We start from the raw sequence: 26,971 nt of genomic DNA on the forward strand, positions 1-26,971 counted from the left end.
AAATAGATGAGGTAATACTGAAGAAAAGGACCTCTTCCACAGTCAAAACAGTTTACCTCAGTTTAAGTTTCTCCCTAAATAAAACAGACATTATTTTTTTTTCAAACTTTAACTGAAAAAACACAACAACCAAAAAGAGTTGTGTAGAATGCTAGAAGCCTATCAGAAGCAATAAATTGAAGAGAGATTCAGATAATTAATGCTAACTCTTGCAGTACCACAGATTTAAAACAAAACCTGAGTTCAGTAAAAAACTTTGTTGTTGGACAGAGTAATTTTCAAATAAAGTAGTTATAAACTTTGATTTTAATAACGGCATCCAACTTCTCCATTCCCAGTCCAAATTTGTCATAGTGATATGTCTCATCAAGTTGCATCATCAGCAGTCTCAGTGGTAAGAAGCAAGCCTTATCTTTTCTTATTCTTTAGCATATAAGTTAAGATCACAAGCATCCCAAGTGGCATTGTGGGTAGAATATCCGATATAAGAGATCATTGCAGACATTTAACTTTTAAATTACAGACTATCGATGGTCCCTGCCAAGTCATAGTTCACAAGTGGGAGACTCATCTACAACCACGATCAATAACCCCTTTAGGTATGGGCATCAATTGCATTGGTTTGAGGCATATGCATAAGATTACTAATATTCTGCACATAGGTTTAGTAGGATTGACCAATAATTTATAGCTTTAAAATATTTAAATTTAGTAATGTTTGTTTAAGAGAAACAATTTTTAAGCATCATGGACCTCATTCTCCACCTTAAAATTGTCAAACTTTTAAGCTCTGGGAGTAACTGCTTTTAAAATGCAATGGATTTGAAACTGTTTTCTAAATTTTTGTCTTAGTCTTCCTGTTTCTATTTAAATTGGAGTTTAGCAAAGCTTTTTGATATTTGTCACACTTTGAGACTGAGGCTCCATAGTTCCACTTTTAAAATAAATGTGGAGAAGGGGAGGATATTAACTTATCCATGTTCTTATTCAGATAAAGTTCCAATATAAACTTTAAAGAGGACTTTACTCCCAGTAACTGGGTATAGTAAGTAGCTATTACTAACAATAGCAATATAAATCCAAGTGATGGAGCTTTTCCTAACTGGTAAATACCAAAAATCTCCCTTTGCTATGGGGATATATGATACTAACTTGATTATAGTAGCTTCCTAGGAGTTTTCAAAAAATCCAAAATTTCTTTTTAAAAACTGAGGTCTTTAAGTGTAGTTTGGATCGCTTTATCAGCCATAAATTGGCACTTTATATATACTTTTGTCTAGTATATAAGAAGGCCAGTGTTTCCTATCCCTGTATTAGTTCATTCTACATATATTAAATACCTTCTGCTTACTGGAGAGTGTGTAACCTTTACTTGCAATCCTCTATTTAAATATTTGTTAGAACTAATCCTATGTACCGGAAGGGATTATTGTTGCTTACTAGATTGTGAATTAGAGCAGTTAAAGATTTCTGTGTCTGCAGCAAATTGGGGTGGTTTTTTTTTTTTTGTATGTTAGCAATTTGTATCCTGGTTTTTATATTTCATCCTTTTACTACACTCTGTGTCTATTGCATTTGGTTTACCTTGCTCTGAACAGTTTAAATGAATTTAAGTGATAGTCAGCTTTTTTCTTTTTAATCTCTTAGTCGTTGGAAAAAAATACACTGGTCTTGTGAGTTCTGTGGTGGTTTTTTTAAATGTAAAATATGTTTCCTAGGAAAACTAAAGTACAGGCAGTCCCCGAGTTACGTGGATCCGACTTATGTCGGATCCGCACTTACGAACGGGGCTTTCTCGCCCCGGAGCTCGCAGGCAGCGGGACCGCCCAGAGCGTAGCGGTCCCACCACCTCGACCTCCGGGGTGAGAAAAGCTGCTTCGGGTGCCCCTGGTCTGCTGGGGACCGTCTCCAGCAGACCAGGGACACCTGGAGCAAAGCCGGGGAGGCAGAGGGGTCCCGCGCCTCTGAGGCTTTGCTCTGGCAAAGCCGGGGAGGCGCGGGACTCCGCCGTCGCTGCAGCTTTGCTCCCGGTGTCCCTGGTCTGCTGGAGATGGTCCCCAGCAGACCAGAGGCACTGGGAGCAAAGCTAGTGCCCCCCCCCCCCCCCCCCCCCCCCAGCAGACCAGGCTTTTGTTGTGGACCCTGGGGTAGAGCAGCTGGGGTGCTGCCGGTTTGGTCCTGCAGGGACCAACCTGGCAGCCCAGCTGTTCTGTCCCAGGCTCAAGATTCAGCCACTGTTGAAACTGATCAGTGGCTGATTCCAGGAAGCTGGGGGCAGAGCAATTCTGCCTCCAGCTTCCTGTAGTCAGCCCCTGGTCAGTTTCAGCAGCAGCGGCTGAATCTGGAGCCAGTTCCGACTTACATACAAATTCAACTTAAGAACAAACCTACAGTCCCTATCTTGTACGTAACCCGGGGACTGCCTGTACTGATAAATCTAATGAAAAATAAGAGCTTATGTCTTAATATCTTAAATGAACTTCCCAGTGACTGATTTATTTATAAACAGAATGACTATATTAAACTGTCTTTTTAAAGACTGAATATTGGAGCTGTAAAAAATAGTAAAAATACAGTGAATCTAGCAATGTCTAATACTAGCAATATATAATGTAACCTCCTTTCCTTCACTTTTCATTTGGAAGACACGTGGCATCTCATGAAACTTCTGTGGAGATGGCACTTTTTTTAGTTTCTGTATTTACTAGACTTTTGCAATAAATATGCTTATTCTTTGTGTTTTTTCTTCTTAATTTTAAGTAGACATGTAATTTTGACACTTGACTCTGCATAAGGTTAAGAATGCTAACTAGTTTTCTTCCGTTTCCACCCCTTCAATTCTAGAAAATGACATCGCTGTTGACGATGGGCAGTTTGGAATCCATAGTAAGTAAGATGTATTATTTTACATATGGCTTAAACAAAACATTTGTGAATGTCTGAGGGTCATCTGCTTCCTGGTGATACCCCGTTCCTGAGGAAGAGCACCAGCCATGTGCCAAGGAGCTATTTCACTGAATGCAGGATGCTGTGGCATCATGTTATGGGCATGCTCTTTCATACTCCCCGAATTCTGCCTCTCACTGATGTATATTAATTCTTAGATTTGGTAATATCTTTTAGGACTTGTCTACACTACAGAAATTGGTCAATGATCAGAAAGCCCTATAATAACATTAGACTCCTGTCAACACAGCGTGCAGCTCAAGAATTAAAAGTAAGAGCAATGCACTGTAGGTAGCCATCACACAATCTTCCTCACCACCTTCTGCTGCTAGCACTTGTGGATTGGCAGAGGGGATTGTCGAGCTCATCTGGTAGTGTTCTCCAAAGGTCGATTCTGGGGTTGGTTTTATTCAACATTTTTATTAATGATCTGGTTGAGGGGATGGATTGCACCCCGAGTAAGTTCACAGATGACACTAAGCTGGGGGAGAAGTAGATATATTGGAAGCCAGGGATACAGTCCAGAGTGACCTAGACAAATTGGAGAACTAGGCCAAAAGATATCTGATGAGGTTCAACAAGGGCCAGTGCAGAGTCCTGCATTTGGGATTGAAGAATCCCAAGCACTGTTATGAGCTGGGAAAGTAGCAGTTCAGCAGAAAAGGGCTTGGAGATTACAATGGATGAGAAGCTGGATATGAGTAAACAGTGTTTCCTTATAGCCAAGAAGGCTAATGGCGCATTGGGGTGCATTAGTAGGAGCACTGCCAGCAGATCTAGGGAAGTGATTATTCCCTTTTATTCGGCACTGGTGAGGCCACATCTGGAGTATTGTGTCCAGTTCTGGGCCCCCCACTACAGGAAAGGATGTGGATGCATAGGAGAAAGTCCAAGCAGAGGGCAACCAAAATGATTAGGGCGCTGGAGCACATGACCTGCGAGGAGAGGCTGAGGAATTTGGGCTTATTTAGTCTACAGAAGATTGATTGGGGATTTGAAAGCAGCCTTCAACTACCTGACGGGGGGGTTCCAGAGAGGATGGCGAGAGTCTGTTCTCAGTGGTGACAGAATGAGGAGAAATGGTCTTAAGTTGTAGTGGGGGAAGTCTACTTTGGATGTTAGGAAAAACTATTTCATTAAGAGGGTGGTGGAGCACTGGAATGGGCTATGTAGAGAGGTGGTGGAATCTTCATCCCTAGAGGTTTTTAAGTCCCAGCTTGACAAAGCCCTTATTAGGATGATTTAGTTGGGATTGGCCCTGTTTCCAGCTGGGGTTTAGACTTGATGATCTCCTCAGGTCTCTTCCAACACCATGATTTTGAGAAGCTGAGGATTCTTTTTTTTTTTTTTTCTACCACTAGGTTATTCACAAGGTTCCTGATTCTCTCAGGGCAGGGATTGTGTTCATACTTGTTTCCTTTTGGAGATGGCTTTGTGTAACGACACGTTGCTGCCCTAAGATGTCTGAGTTGGGGTGGGGCAAAGATGTGGATGGATCCAGAAACATTTGCTAGTAACACCACTAAATAATCCCTTTGGTTAGATGCTGATACGTGGTTCCAAGTATGCTAGACTGCACCAAAGTAACTAGCTATATTGAGTCACATTAGAATACCAGCATCACTTTTGAAATATTTTTAAGTATATTGATGTTTCTATTTTGAAATTATCTAACGATTTTGTCCTGTTTACTTTGCCAGATGGTGTTCAAACTCTGGATTCTGGATGGCTGACGTGTCAGACTGAAATAAGATTACGTCTACATTATTCTGAAAAACCACCTGTCTCCATATCCAAGAACAAATTTAAAAAATCTAGGTTTAGGTAAGATCAGCATAAGTTGCCATTTTTGTAATAACTTCCATTACCAGTTAAATACTGTAGTATGCTGACATGCCTTAACATAGTTTTATAGCTAAAGCTATAAATAACGTTTGCAAATATGCATTACTATGCCCTTCCTAGATATCAGAAGCTTTGCTGAACATCTCGTTGATAGCACCACTGATTTAATGTTATAAAGTGCCAGGGGAAATCAACCTTCACAGGATTTTTGCATACAGTCATAGCAGATGTCCTCAGCTTTTTCTGGGCCCTGTAGGTTTGGTGGTAATCATCAGTTAGATCTACATGGCTGAATTCTGTATAAATGTACTCATGTCACTAAACAGACATCTCTCTCAGAAAGGTTCCACACCCAAAATCTTTCTATTTAAAACCTGAAATTGCATGTGCTATGTGACCTAAGAGCAGGTGTATACGAACCAGCGACCTGCCAGGTTCTGGTACGTGATAGGATTGATTGTCTGAAGTCCATTGGACATTCAGACCACAATTAAGCTGCCTGTGGCTGCCATGTCCATTGTCTTGTAGCAGCAGATTGGATTTCATAGAATACTAGGATTGGAAGGGACCTCGAGAGGTCGTCCAGTCCAGTCCCCTGCCCTCATGGCAGGACCAAATACTGTCTAGACCATCCCTGATAGACATTTATCTAACCTACTCTTAAATATCTCCACAGATGGGGATTCCACAATCTCCCTGGGCAATTTATTCCAGTGTTTGACTACCCTGACAGGAACTTTTTCCTAATGTCCAACCTAAACCTCCCTTGCTGCAGTTTAAGCCCCTTGCTTCTTGTTCTATCCCCAGAGGCCAAGATGAATAAGTTTTCTCCCTCTTTTAGATACCTGAAAACTGCTATCATGTCCCCCCTCAATCTTCTCTTTTCTAAACTAAACAAACCCAATTCTTTCAAAGGACAACTAAAATGATTAGGGGTTTGGAACGGGTCCCATATGAGGAGAGGTTAAAGCGACTGGGACTTTTCAGTTTAGAAATGAGGAGACAGGGGGGATATGATAGAGGTCTATAAAATCATGAGTGATGTGGAGAGGGCCGATAAAGAAAAGTTATTTATTAGTTCCCTAAATAGAAGAACTAGAGGACACCAAATGAAATTAATGGGTAGCAGGTTTAAAACGAATAAAAGAAAGTTCTTCTTCACACAGTGTGTAGTCAACCTATGGAACTCCTTGCCAGAGGAGGCTGTGAAGGCTAGGACTATAACAGAGTTTAAAGAGAAGCTAAATAAATTCATGGAGGTTAGGTCCATAAAAGGCTATTAGCCAGGGGATAAAATGGTGTCCTTGGCCTCTGTTTGTCAGAGGCTGGAGAGAGATGGCAGGAGACAAATTGCTTGATCATTGTCTTCGTTCCACCTTCTCTGGGGCACCTGGTGCTGGCCACTGTCGGTAGACAGGCTACTGGGCTAGATGGACCTTTGGTCTGACCCAGTACGGCTGTTCTTATGTTTCAGCCTTCCTTCATAGGTCATGTTCTCTAGACCTTCAGTCATTCTTGTTGCTCTTCTCTGGACCCTCTCCAATTTCTCCACATCTTTCTTGAAATGTGGTGCCCAGAACTGGACACAATACTCCAACTGAGGCCTAACCAGCGCAGGGTAGAGCGGAAGAATGACTTCTCGTGTCGTGCTCACAACACACCTGTTAATACATCCAAGAATCATGTTTGCTTTTTTTTTTTTTTTTTTTTGCAACCGCATCACACTGCTGACTCATTCAGCTTGTGGTCCACTGTAACCCCTAGATCCCTTTCTGCCGTACTCCTTCCTGGACGGTCGCTTCCCATTCTGTATGTGCAAAACAGATTGTTCCTTCCTAAGTGGAGCACTTTGCATTTATCATTATTAAACTTCATCCTGTTTACCTCGGACCATTTCTCCAATCTGTCCAGATCATTTTGGATTATGACCCTTGCAACCCCTCCCAGCTTGGTATCACCTGCAAATTTAATAAGCGTACTTTCTATGCCAATATCTAAATTGTTGATGAACATATTGAACAAAGCCAGTCCCAAAACACACCCCTACGGAACCCCGCTTGTTAGACCTTTCCAGCAGGATTGTGAACCATTAATAACTACTCTGAGTACGGTTTTCTAGCCAGTTAGGCACCCACCTTTATAGTAGCCCCATCTAAGTTGTACTTGTCTAGTTTATTGATAAGAATATCATGCAACACCGTATCAAATGCCTTACTAAAGTCTACCACTTCCACCACTTCTCCCTTATCCACAACACTCGCTATCCTATCAAAGAAAGCAATCAGATTGGTTTGACATGATTAGTTCTTTACAAATCCATGCTGGCTGTTCCCTATCACCTTGCCACCTTCCAAGTGTTTACAGATGATTTCCTTAATTACTTGCTCCATTATCTTCCCTGGCACAGAAGTTAAACTAACTGGTCTTTAGTTTCCTGGGTTGTTCTTATTTCCCTTTTTATAAATGGGCACTATATTTGCCCTTTTCCAGTCTCCTGGAATCTTTCCTGTCTCCCATGATTTTCCAAAGATAATAGCTAGAGGCTCAGATAGTCAAGGAGCTGATAGAGGAGGTATTCTAGGATGCATTTCATCAGGCCCTAGTGAGTTGCAGGCATCTAACTTTTCTAGATGATTTTTTAACTTGTTCTTTTTTATTTTATCTTCTAAACCTACCCCCTTCCCACTAGCATTCACTGTGTTAGGCATTCCTTCAGACTTCTTGGTGAAGACCGAAACAAAGAAGTCATTAAGCATTTCTGCCATTTCCAAGTTTCCTGTTACTGTTTCTCCTTCCTCACTGACCAGTGGGCCTACCCTGTCCTTGGTCTTCCTCGTGCTTCTAATGTGTTTATAAAAGGTCATCTTGTTTCCCTGTATTCCCATAGCTAGTTTGAGCTCATTTTGTGCCTTTGCCTTTCTAATCTTACCCCTACATTCCTGTGTTGATTGCCTATATTCATCCTTTGTTATTTGTCCTAGTTTCCATTTTTTATATGACTCCTTTTTTATTTTTAGATCATGTAAGATCTCGTGGTTAAGCCAAGGCGGTCTTTTGCCATATTTTCTATCTTTCCTACGCAGCAGAATAGCTTGCTTTTGGGCCCTTAACAATGTCCCTTTGAAAAACTGTCAACAACCCCTCAGTTGTTTTTCCCCCTCAATCTTGATTCCCATGGGACCTTACCTATCAGCTCTCTGAGCTTAGCAAAATCCGCCTTCCTGAAATCCATGGTTTCTGTTTTTACTGTTCTCCCTTCTACCCTTCCTTAGAATTGTAAACTCTGATTTCATGATCACTTTCACCCAAGCTACCTTCCACTTTCAAATTCTCAACCAGTTCCTCCCTATTTGTTAGGATCAGATCTAGAACAGCTTCCCCCCGGTAGCTTTTTCAACCTTCTGAAATAAAAAATTGTCTCCAATGCAGTCCAAGAACTTATTGGATAGTCTGTGCCCCTCTGTGTTATTTTCCCAACATATATCTGGATAGTTCAAGTTCCCCATCACCACCAAATCTTGGGCTTTGGATGATTTTATTATTTGTTTTTTTTTTTTTTTTTAAAAAAAGCCTCATCCGCTTCTTCCACCTGGGTAGGTGGCCTGTAGTAGACTCCTAGCATGACATCACCCTTGTTTTAATCCCTTTTAGCCTAACCCAGAGACTCTCAACACTTCGTCTCCTATGTCCACCTCCACCTCACTCCAAGTGTGTTCATTTTTAATATATAAGGCAACACCTCTTCCCTTTTTTCCCTATCTATCCTTCCTGAGCAAGCTGTACCCTTGCATACAAACATTCCAATCATGTGTATTATCCCACCAAGTTTCTGTGATGCCAACAATATCATAATTGTACTTATTTATTAGCACTTCCAGTTCTTCCTGCTTATTACCTATACTTCTCACATTTGTATATAGGCATCTAAAATACTGATTTGATCTTGCCTCCCAGTTTTACCCTGGCCCTCCTTTCTCTCTGCCATTATAGCCCACACTCCTTCCCATTTCTAAACCATCTGCCATGTCTCCATGTTCTCCATTTATCTGTGGGCTTTGCTCACCTGTCCCCGTCGAACCTAATTTAAAACCCTCCTCACTAGGTTAGCCATTCTGTGTCCAAATAGGCATACTTTGTGACATGAGTATATGTTTTGTACAGTGGTGAATATGAGAGTTCCAGGGTGCTGTTTTGAGGTACGGAGTTTCACAATATGTAGAGCCCTGCAAATCCATTGCACTCCACTTCATGTTCAGGGTATCACATACGCAGGTGTGAATATAGATATTCACTACTCTAATTTTTTTGCAAATGCAGATACAAATTTTGTGTCTAGAACCCTGCAAATTTGTGCATATCTGGATGTGGATCCAGATACCCATAGATCATTTCCGCAGATGTGGATACCTAGTTTTATATTCAGGCTAGGCCCTAACCATATGTACTCAGTAGTTTGCCTATGATTCAGTGGCTATGCTACTGCTTCTAGCATGCTAGCTCAGATGAAAGAGCTAGCATAGATATGTGTACTAAGGATGTTAAAGACTAGTCAACTATCCAATAAGCATTTGCTCATAGGATAGCTTTTTGACTAGTCTATAGGCACTTCCGCATTCCTCCTTTGAAATGTACAAGAGCCCCCGCTGGAACTCCGGGAAGTCCCACTGACTCCGGGCTGCACGCGGGTGCCTTTTTTGAAATGCCCAAGAGTTCCCAGCGAGGATTCTTGTGCATTTCAAAGCCATGGAGCCCAGGATCAGCGGGGTACTCCTCAGTTGATCCCGGGCTCCCTGCGACATTACCTGGGGAACCCAGGATCAACTGCAGAGGCTCCAGCTGCCCCTGGGCTCCCCGCAGCTGCCCATTTCAATCACGCAGATGCGTGGTTCAAAGGGACCGCCGCCAAACAGCTGATCTGCAGATTAGCTGTTCAGTGGCTATCCCTTTGAAGCACGCATCCGCATGATTCCAAGGGGTAGCTGCTGGGAGCTAACAGGCTGGATCCAGCCCACCAGGCTGCCAGATCTGGCCAACGGCTATCTCACCAACACCCTTACAGTAGAGCAGTAGTAGCCAGCTGGGCAAGGAGGAGAAAGCTTTGCATGCTGTCCCTGCTCCCCTAACAAAATCCCCCGGCTTCCATTGGCCACTTAAAAAAAAAAAAAAAAAAACACTGATCCTGGGAATTAAAGGGGCTGTGACTGTCTTTTGGCCACGGGTCAGTTCCCTTCTCCCCCCCCCCCCGGAAGTTTTGCTGCTATTTTTTGGGATGGGGGGCGTGAAGGTTTCTCAAAAAAGGGGGTGTGATGCTGAAAAGCTTGGGAACCACTGATCTAGACAACCCAAGTTCTCCTAAGTCCCAGGCATTTTTGAAACTTACCCAGTTTCTTGAGGTGTGATGCACAAGAACGTAGGCTATAAAGTTAAAATCTAAATCTGTAGAGCTGATTTGGAAAGTATAAATAGTAATGGGTCAAGGATGCGAGATGTAGAGAAGTACAGGTTGAGCCTTTCTAGTCCAACACTCTTGTCTGACAACACTTGTAGTCTGGCATGATGATTTTAGTTAGCCAGATGTCCACTTATGGATATGGCCAAATTTACTGCAGCCTTATAAAGTTTGTTTACAGCCACCAGTCCTAGCTCTGTGTTCTGTGCTGTTACTTAGCTCTAATTTACCCCTAAATGTCTTCTAAGAACCCAGGAAGCAGTGGAAGTGTTGCTAATGTTGCTAGACAATATTGACCTCCCCATGATCCAACACATTTTCTGGTTTGGCACTGGTCTGGTCCCAAAGGTGCCAGACTATAGCGGTTCAACCTGTATTATTCTACTAATATATTGCATTGAGATCTGGGTTGTCATGATGTTGAGGGAAGTGTAGGTAGTACAATGGCAGCTTTTGTTGGGCAGAATCCCACTACATCTCCTGTCACTGAAGATGCTTCACTAATTTTTTAGCATCTGATCTGTTTTTCTTTTTGGTGCATAGGGTAAAGCTGACACTAGAAGGCTTGGAGGAAGAAGAGGAGGAGGAGGACAACCAAGATAAAACATGTCTTACTCTTCATAAAACAGCAAACACCCTGGAGATCTCCTTAATAAGTGATAATGAATACAAATCCAGGCACTCTCAGCCAGAGTGTGGTTATGGTTTGCAGCCTGATCGATGGACAGAATACAGTATACAGACTATGGAACCAGATAATTTGGAATTAATCTTTGACTTTTTTGAAGTGAGTACTTGTCTGCCATGTATGTTAGGAAGTGATGAGTCCTAAGTGCAGAAAGGGATCATTTTAAATTGCTCAACACCTAGTAATTTTAAAAATACAGTTGCTAAAATATGTAGTTCAGACAAGTGGTTCTCAACCAGGGGTACATGTACTTATGGGGAAACACAGAAGTCTTCCAGAGGGTACATTCTGTCATCTAGATACTTGCCTAGTTTTACAACTGAAAAAGGACTAGCAAAGTCAGAGTACAAACTAAAATGTCATACAATGACTTTTTTATTCTGCTCTATACATTATACACTTAAATGGAAATACAGTGTTTGTATTCAATTGATTTTTATAGTAAAAATGAGAGCAAGCAATTTTTCAATAATAGTATGCTGTGATTTGTATGTATGACTTTGTAAGCAAATAGATTTAAAGTGAGTTGAAAAGTGGGGGTATTCAAGAAAACTTGGACTTCTGAAAAGGGGTACAGTAGTACAAAAAGGTTGAGAGGCACTGCCAGCTTCCGTCCTCTTCACGTGCCTCCTTCCTCCTTAGCCTGCCTCGAGCTATTGGGATCTAGCAATGCTGGAGGGCAAAGTTGTGTGATCAGCACTTTTTAAAGCATAGCACTCACCAGCCCGAATGCTTGTTCAGATAGCAGCACTACCTGGCATCTCAGAGGCTTGAGTATAAACAAGCTCCCTGTCCTCCCACTTCAGTTCAATGGAAATTGGATACACGGGTAGGAAGGATGGGGACACCCTGATAGCCCCCCAGATTTGTGCAGCAGACAGTAGGCAGGCTCCTGATCTGGAGCAGCTTGGCCAGGGCATCTCCCTCGGTGGGGAGAAGAGAGATGAGCAGGGGTGGAGTAGGTCCGCAACAGGAGGGCACTTCTATCCTGGAGTCATGTAGCAGCACCAACCTGACCACTGTGCCATGGTGTGTGATTAACAACTGTTAGAAAAACACATTAATTGTTTTGAGTTACTTGCATGTGTTAACTCTTAGCTGACCGTTTTTATTTACAACCTATTATTCCACAATTTCTAATTAAACTTTTATCACATGCTATACAGAGCATTAACCACAGTAACACTTGTAGACATCTTTCAAATATAGCACAAAAGAAAACAGCATAGAATATTAAAGTGAAATGGAAGTTATAAAGCTGTATTCCAGAGTTTGTGTAAAAACCTCTTGGTGCTAAACTCTTGGTGCTAATAAACTCTTAGCAATAAAGTAATGTTTATTTTTTTCTAACAATATCTTGTCCTAGAGAGAGAGAATGTTGTTAGCTTGAATATATAATGAAATATAAATATATTCACTTATCTATAAGCATCATCTGCACAAAAATGATAAATATATTTAAACTTCAGTAAAGGCACAGGCAAGCTTTTTTTAACTTATTTTTGCCTCCATATTCAGATGTCCCTTCCCCCCTCCCCCGCCCCTCTCCCATTGTCTGCTTCAATAACAAAAGGGTTCAGCATCAGTGAAGGTTTTATTAAAAGCACAGTAGTGTTAATTGACGTGTTTTGACCTGTACATTTTCTCAGGCTAGAAAGTAGGTATATCTTCATATATCCACAGACTACTAGAAGGGACCTTGAGAGGTCATCAAGTCCAGTCCCCTGCCCTCATGGCAGGACCCAGTACCATCCCTGACAGATTTGCCCCAGGTCCCTAAATGGCCCCCTCGTGAATTTAACTCACAACCCTGGGTTTAGCAGGCCAATGCTCAAACCACTGAGCTATCCCGATAAGTGGACTTAGTGGTAGAGTAGCTCTGCAAAGTGTACATTTTATAATTATTGAAATGCTGGTTTTATATTTTAAAAAAAATAGTGAGTCAAAGATTCCCTGACACTCTGGATCCAGGATTCTCTTAAATGGAACAAACAATTCCACAAATGGTTAAAACAACAAGGAGCTCTGTGGCAACATAAAGACTAACACTTGGAAGGTAATAAGGTGATAGGGAATAGCCAGCATGGGTTTGTGAAGAACAAGTCATGCCAAACTAATCTGATAGCTTTCTTTGATAAGATAACGAGCCTTGTGGATAAGGGAGAAGCGGTGGATGTCATATACCTAGACTTTAGTAAGGCATTTGATACGGTCTCGCATGATATTCTTATTGATAAACTAGGCAAATATAACTTAGATAGGGCCACGATAAGGTGGGTGCATAATTGGCTGGATAACCGTAGTCAGAGAGTTGTTGTTAACGGTTCTAAATCCTGCTGGAAAAGGATAACAAGTGGAGTTCCTCAAGGGTCTGTTTTGGGACCCGTACTGTTCAATATCTTCATCAATGATGTAGATATTGGGATAGAGAGTACGCTTATTAAGTTTGCAGATGATACCAAACTGGGTGGGGTTGCGACTTCTTTGGAGGATAGGGACATAATTCAAAATGACCTTAGCAAGTTAGAGAAATGGTCAGAGGTAAACAGGATGAGGTTTAATAAAGAGAAATGCAAAGTGCTCCACTTAGGAAGGAACAATCAGTTCCATACATACAAGATGGGAAGCGACTGTCTAGGAAGGAGCATGGCAGAAAGGGATCTAGGGGTCATAGTGGACCACAAGTTGAATATGAGTCAACAGTGTGATGCTGTTGCAAAAAAAGCAAATATGATTCTAGGTTGTATCAACAGGTGTGTTGTAAGCAAAACTCGTGAAGTCATTCTGCCGCTCTACTCTGCACTAGTTAGGCCTCAGCTGGAGTACTGTGTTCAGTTCTGGGCGCCACATTTCAAGAAAGTTGTGGAGAAATTGGAAAGGGTACAGAGAGGAGCGACAAGAATGATTAAAGGTCTAGAGAACATGACCTATGAAGCCAGGCTTCATGAACTGGGCTTGTTTAGTTTGGAAAAAAGAAGATTAAGGGGGGACATGATAGCGGTTTTCAAATATCTAAAAGGGTGTCACAAGGAGGAAGGAGAAAATTTGTTCCTCTTGGTTTCTGAGGACAGGACAAGGAGTAATGGGCTTAAAGTGCAGCAGGGGAGGTTTAGATTGGACATTAGGAAAAAATTCCTAACTGTCAGGGTGGTCAAATATTGGAATAAATTGCCAAGGGAGGTGGTGGAATCTCCCTCTCTGGAGATATTTAAGAACAGGTTAGATAGACATCTGTCAGGGATGGTGTAGGTGGAGCTTGGTCCTGCCTTGAGGGCGGGGGGCTGGACTCGATGACCTCTTGAGGTCCCTTCCAGTCCTATTATTCTATGATTCTATGAAATGTATTAAGTTAAGTGTTGGTGTTCTAGAACCCACTTATATCATTTATATAGATAGATATATTTTCATGATTAGAGTTTATACTAAGTTTGTAAATAGATTAAATGATTATTCAAATGCATAATTCTGTCTGCATACCTTCAGCCTTTTCTTTCCTCTAGAAAAATATTATATATACTCAACCTAATATATGAAATATTTATTTAAACTGTAAAATCCTGAATGATACACTGGGCTTTGTATGTCATGAAGCCAAAAAAAAACTATGCAAACCAGAAGAAAGTGACTGCAATTTAAGGGTCTCTTAAATAATGTAGATTACTTGTTTCTAGAATTGTATCCAAGTCAGATTTCATATTTCTGATCAGTTACAGTAACATTGAGATCAGGTTTGTATGCAACACAGGTACATTTGAAGTTAAAAGGAGTGATCTTATAATGAAGCATTCTAAAGAGATGTTTCGTATTATATCAGTGCTTGTCTGCATCTGCCTGACAAGTGAAGTTGCTATGACCTGAGTGTTTATGTTGTCGTTCATACATCTAGCTGTAATTTAGTGTCTTGTTCTGTTTTTTTAATTTATCGTTTTTAGGAAGATCTAAGCGAAACAGTAGTACAAGGAGATGAACTTCCAGGCCATGTGGGTTCTGCATGCCTTTTATCCTCCACAATTGCAGAACTGGGAAAGAGTGCTGGAATTCTCACACTACCTATTATGAGTAGAATTTCAAGAAAAACCATTGGAAAAGTAAGAGGTATAGTTGCTACAAAACAACTTCAGTATAAACTACCTTTACAAGTGTGTGTGTGTGTGTGTGTGTGTGTGTGTGTGTGTGTGTATACACACATACACACACACACACAGTTTTGTTTAAGGTGCTGTGTGGCCATTTAATACAACCATTTCAGAGTGAAGTTAAGTTAATGAAATTCTTCAAGTGATTGATCATGTACATTCCACATTAAGTCTGTGTGCTTGCGACATGCACTGGTGCTGTATTTTTCCCTTAGCAGTATCTGTAGGGAAGTGGCTCTGGCGCTCTCTGGAGTGGTGCTCTTAGGGCATAGCATAAGGAGTTCCGACCACTTCCCGCACCCTCAGTTCCTTCTTGCCACTTGTGACTATGCTGGAACGTTCTGCTGTCTCATGCTAACGTTCTCATTGTTCAGCTTGGCAAACTTTCTCTGTAAAATAGTTACGCCTTAATAAAGTTACTATTAGTCAGAACTAGTTAGTTGGTCCTGGATGGGACTCTGCCTAAGAATAGGGTATTCCAGATCCCCAGGCTTCAAACCATGCAATTGCTGTAAACCTCTGATGCCCATCAATGATCCTTCCATGAGGTTAATTTACCTGGCTAAGTGAACAAGATTTTCCTGCTAGGCATTGGAGCACACAGCATCTTTTTCTCATGGATGAAGGGCCTCTTCTTTGCAGAGGATTTCCATCTGGACCACTTTTTGCATAAAGACTTGTTTTATGGACGGGCAAAGATCCCACTGCCACTGATAGTTGACTAGGCACTGACAAGGGAGCAGGCATCTTCGGTGATTGTCCTGGTGCACACCCCAATTCAGGACATCAGGCTGCCACTCTACAGGTCTTCTGTTCACATCTAATTATGCCATCCCTTAGCAGACCAGAGAAGACGCTGGATTTGGCAGAGCCATATTACAATCATCATGGTTGTGAACCACTACCCACCTCCGAGGGTACTGCTTGGAGTCACCTAATGTTGAATGGGAATGAACCATCACTTGAAGACAGTTACCTCTTCCATAATGTATTCTTCAAGTTGTGGTGTTCAAGTCTATTCCACGACCTTCCCTCCTTCCCCACTGTTCGAGTTTCTGGCAAGAAGGAACTGAGGCTGGGAGAAAAGTGGCACCCCTTTATACCATGAGGGCACCACTACAGAAGGGCACCAGAGCTGCTCCCCTACAGATACTGCCAAGGGGAAAAACTTCTGGCACCAGTGAATGATGTGCGCACACACCTAATCTGGAATGGCCATGAGCAAAGCATGTCAAACAGTCTTCTTTCACTGTATGATGACTATGTGGTGGTATTTAAACATAATTTCCTAGGATGTGTGTGTGTATAGTTACTATACATCAGGAAAATTTGTAGACTTGCAGTAAATTCTAAAATGCAGTGGCTCTGAAGTTGCTTTGGAGATGCAGCAAAACTGCTTTACTTAAACTTTCACATTCAATGATGTTCAAAACAATGTGCTTTCTTTTTTTATAGTGGACTACATAATTATTAAGCCAATATCAGGATACAATTGTGATATGAAAGCTTCATATGCTAAATACTGGAAACCGAGAACAACTCTAGATGTTGGACATAGGGGCGCAGGAAACTCTACAACAACTACCAAGTAAGTTCATGTGGACCTGAATTGTGATTTGACCAGTACCCATTTTTGTAGGTATTCAGTTGTGTAAATAGGTTTGCCACCTCAGTTTTTATAGGAAAAAACCTCATAGAATAAAATCACTTAATCTGCTAAATTTGAGTTTTTGTTTAAAATAAGCATTGCTGATCGTACTTTCTCTCTCTCCTCTCTCCTCCCTCTCTCTCTACCTCTACACTGGCATGATCGTGCGCAAGAACTCTTTTGCGGAAGAGTTCTTGTGCAAAAACTCTTCCAGAAGAGAGCGTCTACACTGGCATGTGCTTTTGCACAAGAGCATACATGCCAGTGTAGACGCTCTCTTGCTCAAGAAAGCTCTGATGGCCATTTTAACCATAGGGCTTTCTTGCACAAGAAATTCATGTTGCCTGTCTACACTGGCCTCTTGCTCAAGAACAGTTGCACGAAAGGGCTTATTCCTGAGTGGGAGCATCAGAGTTCTTGTGCAAGAAGCCCTGATTTCATACAGTAGAATGTCAGTGTACTTGCGCAAGAACTCGCGGCCAGTGTAGACAGGCAGCAAGTCTTCGCGCAAAAGCAAGTGCTTTTGCGCAAAATCGCACCGATGTAGACACAGCCTGTGTGTGTGGGGGGGGGGGGCATCGACACTGCTTTGTTTCTAACCACTTTTTTCCTTTTTTATTTCAGACTTGCTAAAGTTCAGGAAAACACCATTGCTTCTCTCCGGAATGCTGCTAGCCATGTATGTGTATATAGATTTATTTTCACCGATAACCTTTTCTGGTTTGTTTTGAAGATCTAGTGATTCTGCAGCTCAGTTGGATAAATCTTAAGTGAAAAGAAAAGAATGGTCAAATACACAAAATATGGAGCATTGGTAACAACCTACAAGCTTAGTTCTTCGAGAGATAGAGATTAGCCGTGTTAGTCTAGTCTAGCTGAAACAAAAAACAGGACTATGTAGCACTTTAAAGACGAACAAGATGGTTTATTAAGTGATGAGTTGTCGTGGGTCAGACCCACTTCCTCAGATCAAATTGTGGAAGAAAATTGGCATGACCAATTTGGTGTATATATGGTCATGGGTCTGACCCACGAAAGCTCATCACTTAATAAACCATCTTGTTAGTCTTTAAAGTGCTACATAGTCCTGTTTGTTTCTTTGAGAGAGACGTCCCTGGTGGTGCTCCACAGTAGGTGTAGGTGCATCCCAGTGCCGCAGAGTGGATTCTTTATAGCAGCACATTGGGGTCGCGCATATGCGGCATGTGGTTCCTCCCCCGGCATCATCGCACAGGCGTGGCCACCCTCCCTTCAGTTCCTTTATACTGTCCTCGGCTCCAGACAGACCTCTGCAGTGCTCTTTGATCCTCATTAGTTCTTAGACATAACTAATCTGTCTATCTCCAAGTTCTCCCTAGTTGTTCTTAGGTTCCTTTAAAAAAAAAAAAAAATCTTTTCCTCATTTGACTTCTCCTGCCGTTTTACCATGACCTGGAACAATGAGCTCACTTGGGTTTAAATCAGGGGTGGGCAATAATTTTTGCGCCGGGGCCACTTCAAAAATTGTGTAAGTAGCCCCATGCAACCCCAGAAGGGGCGGGGCTACCCCACCCCCAGACCATGATTGGTCTGAGGGTGGGGAGCCCCTTTGCCTCCCTTCCCACTAGGCACCCATGACCTGGAAGAGGCTTGGCAAGCTCCCCCACCAATAGGCCAATCAGGGCCTGGGGGTGGGGGAGCACGCAAAGCCTCCTCCCGCCCTGGGATGTGCCGCGGGCTCCTCGCAGGGCTGGGGCAGGGTGAAGGAAGCTTCATGCAGCTCCCCTGCCCCAGGTCCTGATTGGCCTGGCCGTGGGGGAGTGTCGCAAAGCCTCCTCCGCTCTCTTCTCTCCCCCCCCCTCCTCCCCTGCAAGCAGCACATGGCACTTCTAAGTGCCATGTGCTGCTGATAGGGTGGGAGGAGGCTTTGCTCGCGTCCCCACTCCCAGGCCTTAATTGGCCTGAGGGCGGAGGGGAGCTCGAAGCCTTCCTCCGCTCTACCCTGCCCTGCGCGCAGGGCATGATGCTTTGAAGTGCCGCGCGCTGCTCGCAGGATGGGGACAGAGTAGAGAAGGCTTCAGGCCATCCCCAGGCCCTAATCTGCCTGGGGACGGGGGAGCAGCGGGGCCTCCGTGGGTGGGATCCACCTGCTTGGTGGGCCGGATCCGGCTCATGAAGGCCCTTTTGCCTACCCCAGTTTAAACGCTGTACAGTGTGCGATGACTCAATGCTGGCCTCAGACAGCCACAATAAATGTGTAAAATGCCTTGGGGACTCCCATGCTCATTGGGATTGTCCATACTGTGCTAAACTTAAGGCACGGACACGGAGAGACAGAGACCTCTGCTTAAAAAATGATTGGTAGCGAAGGGCAAACACCCTTCTTCAGCCTCGGGCTGCCAGCAGATTGCTAAGGACAAAGGGGACAAACCACTCAAAGCCCCAAAGAAATGGGCCACCTCACTTCTACAAGATACACGTTTGCCTAAACGGTGCTCCATGGAGAGGCAGACAACAAAAGCTGACAGGTCACGCCTTAGCACATAAGATAAGACGGGCAACTCTAGTGCTGATTGAGCTCACCACAGACACGCCTCACATGGCGCCCATCCGGAGGCTACAGGTCACAGTACAGCCTGCGTCTCAGAACTCGGCACTGAGTACGGCGCCGAGCAGCACTACCCTTGAGGTCATGGTGCCGAAAGCGGTTACCACGGCACTGCAACAGCTGACAGAGCAGCCAATCAGCACCACTCTGCCTTTGCTGACCACAGCAACTTCTCACACGGTGTGCTCTGCTTCTAGAATATCAGAGGCACCATCGCCACTTGTAACAACAGTAGCCTTGGTTCCTTTCACTCCTACCATTGCCAACCGTCATCAGAGACCCCTGGTGGTCTCCTTAACTTTTAACTCTTCATTTTTAAGCACTGAAACTATCTTATTCACCACAATCCAAATACACGTCATTACCTACTGTGTTATCAGCTGATGAAGAGGAGCCAGGGGTTTTCTCACCCCAGCTATCCCCACACACGGAGGCATCGGGACATTCATTTCATTCTAACTTTCCCAACCCTACCAGCATAGGCATGGCCCCCTGGGCCCTATCCATGGATACTACCACCCATGGCTTATCCACCACAGTGGCAATACTGGAGCCTATGGCCTCATCACAAAAAGAGAACATATAAGACGAAGCACACTGTGAAAGCACTTTCTCCCCTAACCCAATCCTCTCAAATTGAGAGGGAACAGAACAAATTTGACACACATCACAACTTTGGCTCTGAAGGCATTGCTTGACACAAGCTCACCGTCCGAGATGGGTGAAGCTATTATGCCACTGCCCATGGCAACCGCTGTGGACTTCACCTCCTTTCAGGAGCTTTTTAAGAGAGTTGCGGCTGATTTAAATATTGACGTGTTGTGTGTCCTGCACTTCCTCTGAGTTCACAAATAACCTGCAGGCGGCACCTTCTTCAAAAAATCACCTTGTTCATTAACTCAGCCATAATGGAACCTGCCAAAACCCTTTGGCAAATCCCTGCCTCAGTCCCTCCCACCTGTAAAAAGGCAGACTGCAAGTATTATGTCCCATCTAAGGGGTCAGAGTTTTTATTTACTCATCAACCACTAAACTTGCTAGTAGTCGACATGGCTTAGCAAAAAAATAAGGAACAACAAAACTGTTCCATGCCATCTGATAAGGGTAATAAGACTTGACACACTTGGCAAAAAAGTGTACACCTCATCCATGTTGCAAATAAGAGTGGCCAACTATGCAGTGTTCCTCAGTAAATAAGATTTGCATAATTATTGAAATCATAACACCTTTATTGATATACCAGACACAAAAAAGATGCAGTTTAGAGCAGTTGTCACAGGGTCAAGCAATATCTAGGATAGCCCTTCAAGCTGCTCTAGACGCAGCTGACACAGCTATAAGAACAACAGCTGCGGCAGTTGTCATGAAACAGGCCTCATGGCTTAATCCCTCTGCCTTCCCTCATGAAATCCAACCATCTGTGGAAAATCTGCCTTTTGAGGGCGAAAAGCTCTTCATTGAAAACCAACGATATCCTCCATTCAATGAAGGATTCCAGGGCACCATTACACTCTCTCAGCATACAGATACCTGTAACAAGGAGAAGGCAATACAGATACTTACCATACCAGAGGCCAAGATACCCACATATCCTTGCCAAAGGCAAGACCAGCTGCCATACCAACAACGTCGCCACGGTAGACAAGTGTCAACATTCGCAGACCAATACTTCCACCCACCCACCTCAGCCAAATAAGCAAATTTGAGGCATCTTTTGAAAGAAACTGAAAACCATTTTACCTCCTCCAGTTTCCAAATACTGGGAATCCTTTCACTTACCGTCTTCTACCATTTTGTGACGAATGACACAACATCACATCTGACAGATGGATGCTACAGACCATTTCTTTTGGATATACCATCCCATTCCTCTCCATCTCCTCACCCCACCCATGCACCCCTCCCTCTTTAGGAACCCCTCTCACGAGACTATATTACAACACGACGTAGATCACCTTCTACAATTGGGTGCTATAGAACCCATTCCCCCAGAGTTTGAGAACTGGATTTTATTCCTATTACATCCTCACCCAGGGGAAAAAACTGGGGGCAGGCACCCAATCCTTGATTTGAGGGCCCTGAACAAATTTATAAAGAGGTAAGTTCAAAAAGGTTACATTATCCCCGCTCTGGAGTTCAGTGACTGGTTTTCTTCTCTCAACGTACAAGATGCATACTTTCATGTGTCCATGTGACCTACTCACAGACGTTTTCTTCATTTCACCCTAGGTTTGTAACATTATCAATATACAGTGCTACCCTTCAGACTTTCCATGGTGCCGAGGGTTTTCTCCAAGGTGCTAGCAGTAGTCACAGTCCACCTCAGAGAACGAGGTGTTACCATTTACCCATACCTTGACAATTGCCTCATCAAGGCAAGAACCAGGCACGATTCCTGTTGCTGCACCCATCTGGGTACAACAGTGCTTCCAATCACTAGGACTTCTGATAAACAAGAACAGGTCATTCCTTATGCCCACTCAATCCTTACAATTCATAGGGTCTCACCTCGACTCAGCCATCGCCCCGCCCCCCCCCCCCCAGATTCTTGAGGATCTGCGAACTAGTTCATTCACTCTGCATAATGCCACATGTCACAGCCCACGACGATCCACAACTCCTGGGACATACGGCTTCTTGCCCCAGCACCTGTCTGTTCATGAGGTGTATTCAGGGATGGCTCAGATCAACCTACAAGCCCAACCTGAACTTAATAACCAAAACGTTGACAGTCCCCAACATAGTATAAAGATCATTACGATGGTGGACAAAATCGTACAATTTATGCAGGGGCATACCCTTTCAAACTCCAGAACCCACAGTGGTCATCACCACAGATGCTGTCACCGGCCAGTGGAGCACACGAGAGATCTTACAACCCAGGGCCTATGGACTCCAGCAGAAAGGATGCTACACATCAGTATCCTCGAGCTGAGGGCTGTCTGGCTCGCATGCAAGCATTTTATTCTCCACGTCACTGGAACCCATGTCAGAATATGTAAGGACAATATGGCCTGTATGTTTGATATAAACAGACAGAGCTGGGCGTGATCCCATGCTTTATGCAAGGAAACCATAGCACTCTGGAACTGGTGCCTCACTCATGGCATCTCCAAAAGTGTGTGCCACCTCCCCAGTGTCCTAAACACAACAGCAGACACCCTAAGCAGGGTCCTACCTCAAAATACTGAGTGGCAAATCGACCGCTCAGTTCTGATGGACATATTCGCATGGTGGGGATACCCTCACATGGATCTACTTGCCACCAAAGTGAACAAAAAATGCCCACTATACTGCTCCAGAGCGGGCGTGGGGAAGCACGCTCTCAGAGATTGCTCTCAACCTCAAGTGGAACAGCCCCTTGCTCTATGCATTCCCTCCCTTTCCCCTTCTCAACAGGATACTCGTCAAAATATGGAGGGACAAAGTGAGGTCTGTACTAAAGATAGTGTTCCTGCCTGATCCGAAGTCCCTACCTCCATACCACAAATTGCTTTACAGTCAGCTACTGTGGAGCAGCCCAGGGACGTGTCTCTCTCTCGAAGAGGGGGTTACTCACCCTCAGTGTAACTGTCGGTCTTCGAGATAAGTGTTCCTGGGGTTGCTCCACTACCCTCTCTTCCTCCCTTCTACTTTGGACCAAAACAAAAAGCTTTTCTATCATGCCAGGTTCTAGATAGAGAAGGAACTGAAGGAAGGGTGGCCGCAGATGCACGATGGTGCCGGGGGGAGCACTGCTGTGAAGAATTGGTGCTGGGACACACCTGCACCTACTGTGGAGCACCCCCAGGGACTCTCATCTCAAACATCGGTCACAGTCAAGATGAGTAACCTCCTCTTATAAAAGAAAATAAGTTCACTTTAGACCAGTGTTTCTTAAACCATGAGGCAGTCGGAGGTGTGCCACAGAGAACAGAGTTCAAAATGGCCACCCTTAAAGGGGCAGGCGACTTTTTTTTTTGGCTCAATAACTCCCTGCCCCCTTTTTTTTTTTCCTCAGCAAAAAATCCTTGGTGTACCTCATTTTAAAAAAAACATTGTTTGGTGTTCCTCGGTCTTAAAGTTTAACAAGCACTGCTTTAGACGATCATCCTCGCTTACCTTTCCACCTTAAATTTTGCAGATATTGCTTCTAATACATGGAGAACTTGCCCCAAACCCTACAAAGTCTCATATGTGATTAACTTTATGCATGTGAATAGCCCACTGAAGGCAATGACTAAGATTCTAGCTCTGTCGGTGGATAGATTTGCACTCACTTCCCTAAGGCTAGGGTTTCATCCATTGGGAACTGGTCAGGTATATGAAGTTGATTTGCATATGTCTTTGCTGGATTGTGGCCTCAGAGGTTAATTGGCTTTTGGAAATGATTTTGAAAAATTAAATCTGATTTTTTTTTTTTTCAAAAAGTGTTTGATATTAAAATCTAGTCTTACTTTCAATGAGAGCTAGTACCTCTGACCTTTTTTTAAAGATTAGATCATTTAATTTGGGGGGTATTCATTTAGAATTCCCAATACGGGTATTCTGCCATTTAGTTTGAGATTGGGCAGAAAAGAATTCTGAAAGCAAAGATCCAGATCAGAAGATAGGTGAAAGAAGTGGTAATGGATTCAGGCACTGAAAGGAAGGTGGTGGGCAGATTATGGAGATGCCTTATCCAACTCCTCCTTCAACTGAGAAATAAGCCTCTTGGCTGTACTTCTCCTGTTTTACCAAAGAAGTACAAACAACTGTGGAGGACCTTTCTTTTGAAGTTTCAAAACTGTTTGCTAAGAAGACAGACACTTCCCTCCACACTTTAAAAGGTTGCAGTGCTATTTTTTCAAATGCTCAGAAGCTACATGTTTGGGCAGAAGAGAAATTATAGTCCTCAACCTTTATTCAGACCCTATTCCTCACAATACTAACCTCAGCGATCATATGAGCCCGAAAGAAGCTCAGGTTCCCCTGTCAGAAACCTTCAGGATCACAACCTGCTTTTTCACACCTCTCCTCTCAAAATGACAGCTTTGACAGGTTGGTTGAGTTTCATCAGACTACTCTCATCAATACCATCTGATGCTGGAAAACCTCTCTCATATTTTAGAGACAGTCCACCCTGCCATTATCAGGTAGACCATCTTCATCTTCTGTAGCACTTGGCCACAAGCACATCAGTGATAGCTTCTGCCAGACTTCATAGGAGGGTCTCCAGTCATGGTTCACTTCAGTTTACAGATCAAGTAGACAGCCTAGACAAACTACAGCAGATGCCAAGATCAACCACTCCTTGAATTAGTGGATCAGCGTAGCAAATGCCTACCTGGGAATCGCGTTTGCCCAGCCTCCCCATCTCTACTCCACACCAGAGATCTAAAATCCCAGTTAACCATGATCCCGCATGCTTACCAGGTAACAGGTTAATTCTTTACATTCGTACTCCTCACTACTGATGCATCCCAGATGCTCTCATTTTGAAACATGCCACATCAGCCTAGTTGAACTCAGTGGTCGGGCACATGTACTCTTTCTTTCTTCCACAGCTGAGTCATATACATACACAGGTCATGATGGACAATATTGGGTGCATGTATTATATAAACCATAAAGGAGATGCCAGATCACCCTTCCTATATGGAAGCACTAAAACTAAAACTATGGAACTGGTGCTTTTCCCACAATATTACACTATCGGGGCCTACTTATTGGGAGAACACAACATGATGTTGAATAAACTCAACATCAAATCCCCACACAATCATGAACAGTTCCTAGACTCAGTGGTATTCCAGCAATAATTGACTATGCTTTCTTGTTTAAAAGGAACAAATTTTCTAAATGTTTTTATGCAGCTGTAACAAAAAATGTAACCGGCTCGGTCAATCCAAATGGTTTACATTTATTTGATGCTATTGCATATGTATTTAACTGATCCTCAGATGGCTCATCAGCAGTTTCAAAATCTGGAATCATGCCTTTAAGCGGACTTTAGCATATATGTAATAGCAGGAAAGCTGTGTAAATTTCAGTATATAAAGTGTATCATCTCATGGCTTTTCTGCAATGAAGAGTGCATAATACTCTGACATACACTTGTACCCTTAAGAGATTGAATGAATAGATATCAGACTTACATACTTGCTATTTAAATATTTCTTCCTGTACATGGTTTATGAATTGTTTAAGTGAAGAATTTGGTCCACTTATAGCCAGTAGTTCTCTATTGAACTCTAACTTTGTTAGCTACTGTAATTATTGTATTATGCTCTCTAGTTGTAGAGTGATAGTAAATGCAGCTCTTACCTTCTGTATTCTCTGTAGGGGGCAGCATTTGTGGAATTTGATGTACATCTTTCCAAGGATCACGTGCCTGTTGTATATCATGATCTCACTTGTTGTATGGCTATGAAAAAGGTATATATGAATGTACTGGCCATATTTCTGTTAGTGTGACCATTACTGGAACTCAAATTATTTTACTGAAATTCCAAGGTGTCTTGTAAAAATAATTTGGTAACTCAGAAAAAGTATAAAATGGAAACAATGAAATTTTAATATATTGGAACTGACTGTTTTGTATGAAAATATGCTAAAATATGAGCTAATTTAATAGCAATTCTTTATCTTTAAAGTAGGGACACTTTAAAGATATGATCTGAAATAGTTTCTTCCATGCTATAATGCAGTGGTACTTAACCTCTTAGATCATGACCCACAAAATGAGAAAATTCCTGTAGTGTGCTATATCTTGCAACCCTTTGTGGCTGTAATAGATTATCACAAGTTGGATTTTTTTTTGCCTTCTCAGCTCCTTGAAGCACTGCTTACCTGTATTAGTACTTACCATTATGTGGGGAGGCAAATATGGGGCTAAAGAACTGCTTTTGAACTCGGTGGTAGGCCAAAAAGGATGGAGCCAGGCCAGAAGTGATAGCAGCAGGAAGCGTGGTCCTGGAAGCAGCTGCTGCTTCAGTCACTGCCTGGATTCCCAAAGTCTTACGATCAAAATAATTCTTTCTATTGCTTTCTCACAGTAAGGGTACGTCTAGACTACATGCCTCTGTCGCCAAAGGCATGTAGATTAGGCTACCCGACATAGTAAAATGAAGCGGCGATTTAAATAATCGCCGCTTCATTTAAATTTACATGGCTGCCGCGCTGAGCCAACAAACAGCTGGTCAGCTGTTTGTCGGCTATATCTGGTCAGCTGTTTGTCGGCTCAGCGTGGCAGCCATGTAAATTTAAATGAAGCAGCGATTATTTAAATCACCGCTTCATTTTACTATGTCGGGTAGCCTAATCTACATGCCTCTGGCGACAGAGGCATGTAGTCTAGACGTACCCTAAGGGTGAGATTCTCAAGACCCTTTTACATGACTCACTGGGTGAGCAACACAGTTGTAGTGCATTCTGATTCTGATAGAAATTCACCGAGGAGAACAGTCTTACAGCAGACTTGTAGAATTTCTCTTTAAACCTCCCAAGTTTCATAGTATGTAGCCCATTAAATATTGTTTCTGTATAAGGTGAGTTCAACAGTGCTCTATTGAACTCTAACTTCAGTAATGGGGCACTTTTGTGGCACAACTTTAGTCACGAAATGCTGATGTACCACGTTGTCTCACTGGATCTGTCAACATGGTCAGCAGGAGAGTTCAGAGAAGCTGAACTCTGTCCCCTTGCTTTTCTT

The 26,971-nt window shown here is 43.0% G+C and overlaps 1 protein-coding gene across 5 annotated transcripts in view; it reads left to right on the forward strand.

Annotated features, from left to right (window-relative positions):
- GPCPD1 (glycerophosphocholine phosphodiesterase 1) overlaps positions 1-26,971 on the forward strand; it is a 60,693-nt gene that overhangs the window by 15,401 nt on the left and 18,321 nt on the right. For 4 of the 5 annotated variants that reach the window (XM_075925727.1, XM_075925723.1, XM_075925724.1 and 1 more), the window contains exons 5-12: positions 524-599; positions 2,845-2,886; positions 4,647-4,770; positions 10,784-11,027; positions 14,861-15,023; positions 16,520-16,652; positions 17,337-17,391; positions 25,603-25,695. In XM_075925727.1, coding sequence (XP_075781842.1) covers positions 524-599; positions 2,845-2,886; positions 4,647-4,770; positions 10,784-11,027; positions 14,861-15,023; positions 16,520-16,652; positions 17,337-17,391; positions 25,603-25,695 — 930 coding nt within the window. The remainder of the gene's footprint in view (positions 1-523; positions 600-2,844; positions 2,887-4,646; positions 4,771-10,783; positions 11,028-14,860; positions 15,024-16,519; positions 16,653-17,336; positions 17,392-25,602; positions 25,696-26,971) is intronic. The other variant, XM_075925726.1, reaches the window with a different exon arrangement.

The sequence above is a fragment of the Pelodiscus sinensis genome, chromosome 3 (assembly GCF_049634645.1).
Source record: "Pelodiscus sinensis isolate JC-2024 chromosome 3, ASM4963464v1, whole genome shotgun sequence".
NCBI classification, from domain to species: Eukaryota; Metazoa; Chordata; order Testudines; family Trionychidae; genus Pelodiscus; species Pelodiscus sinensis.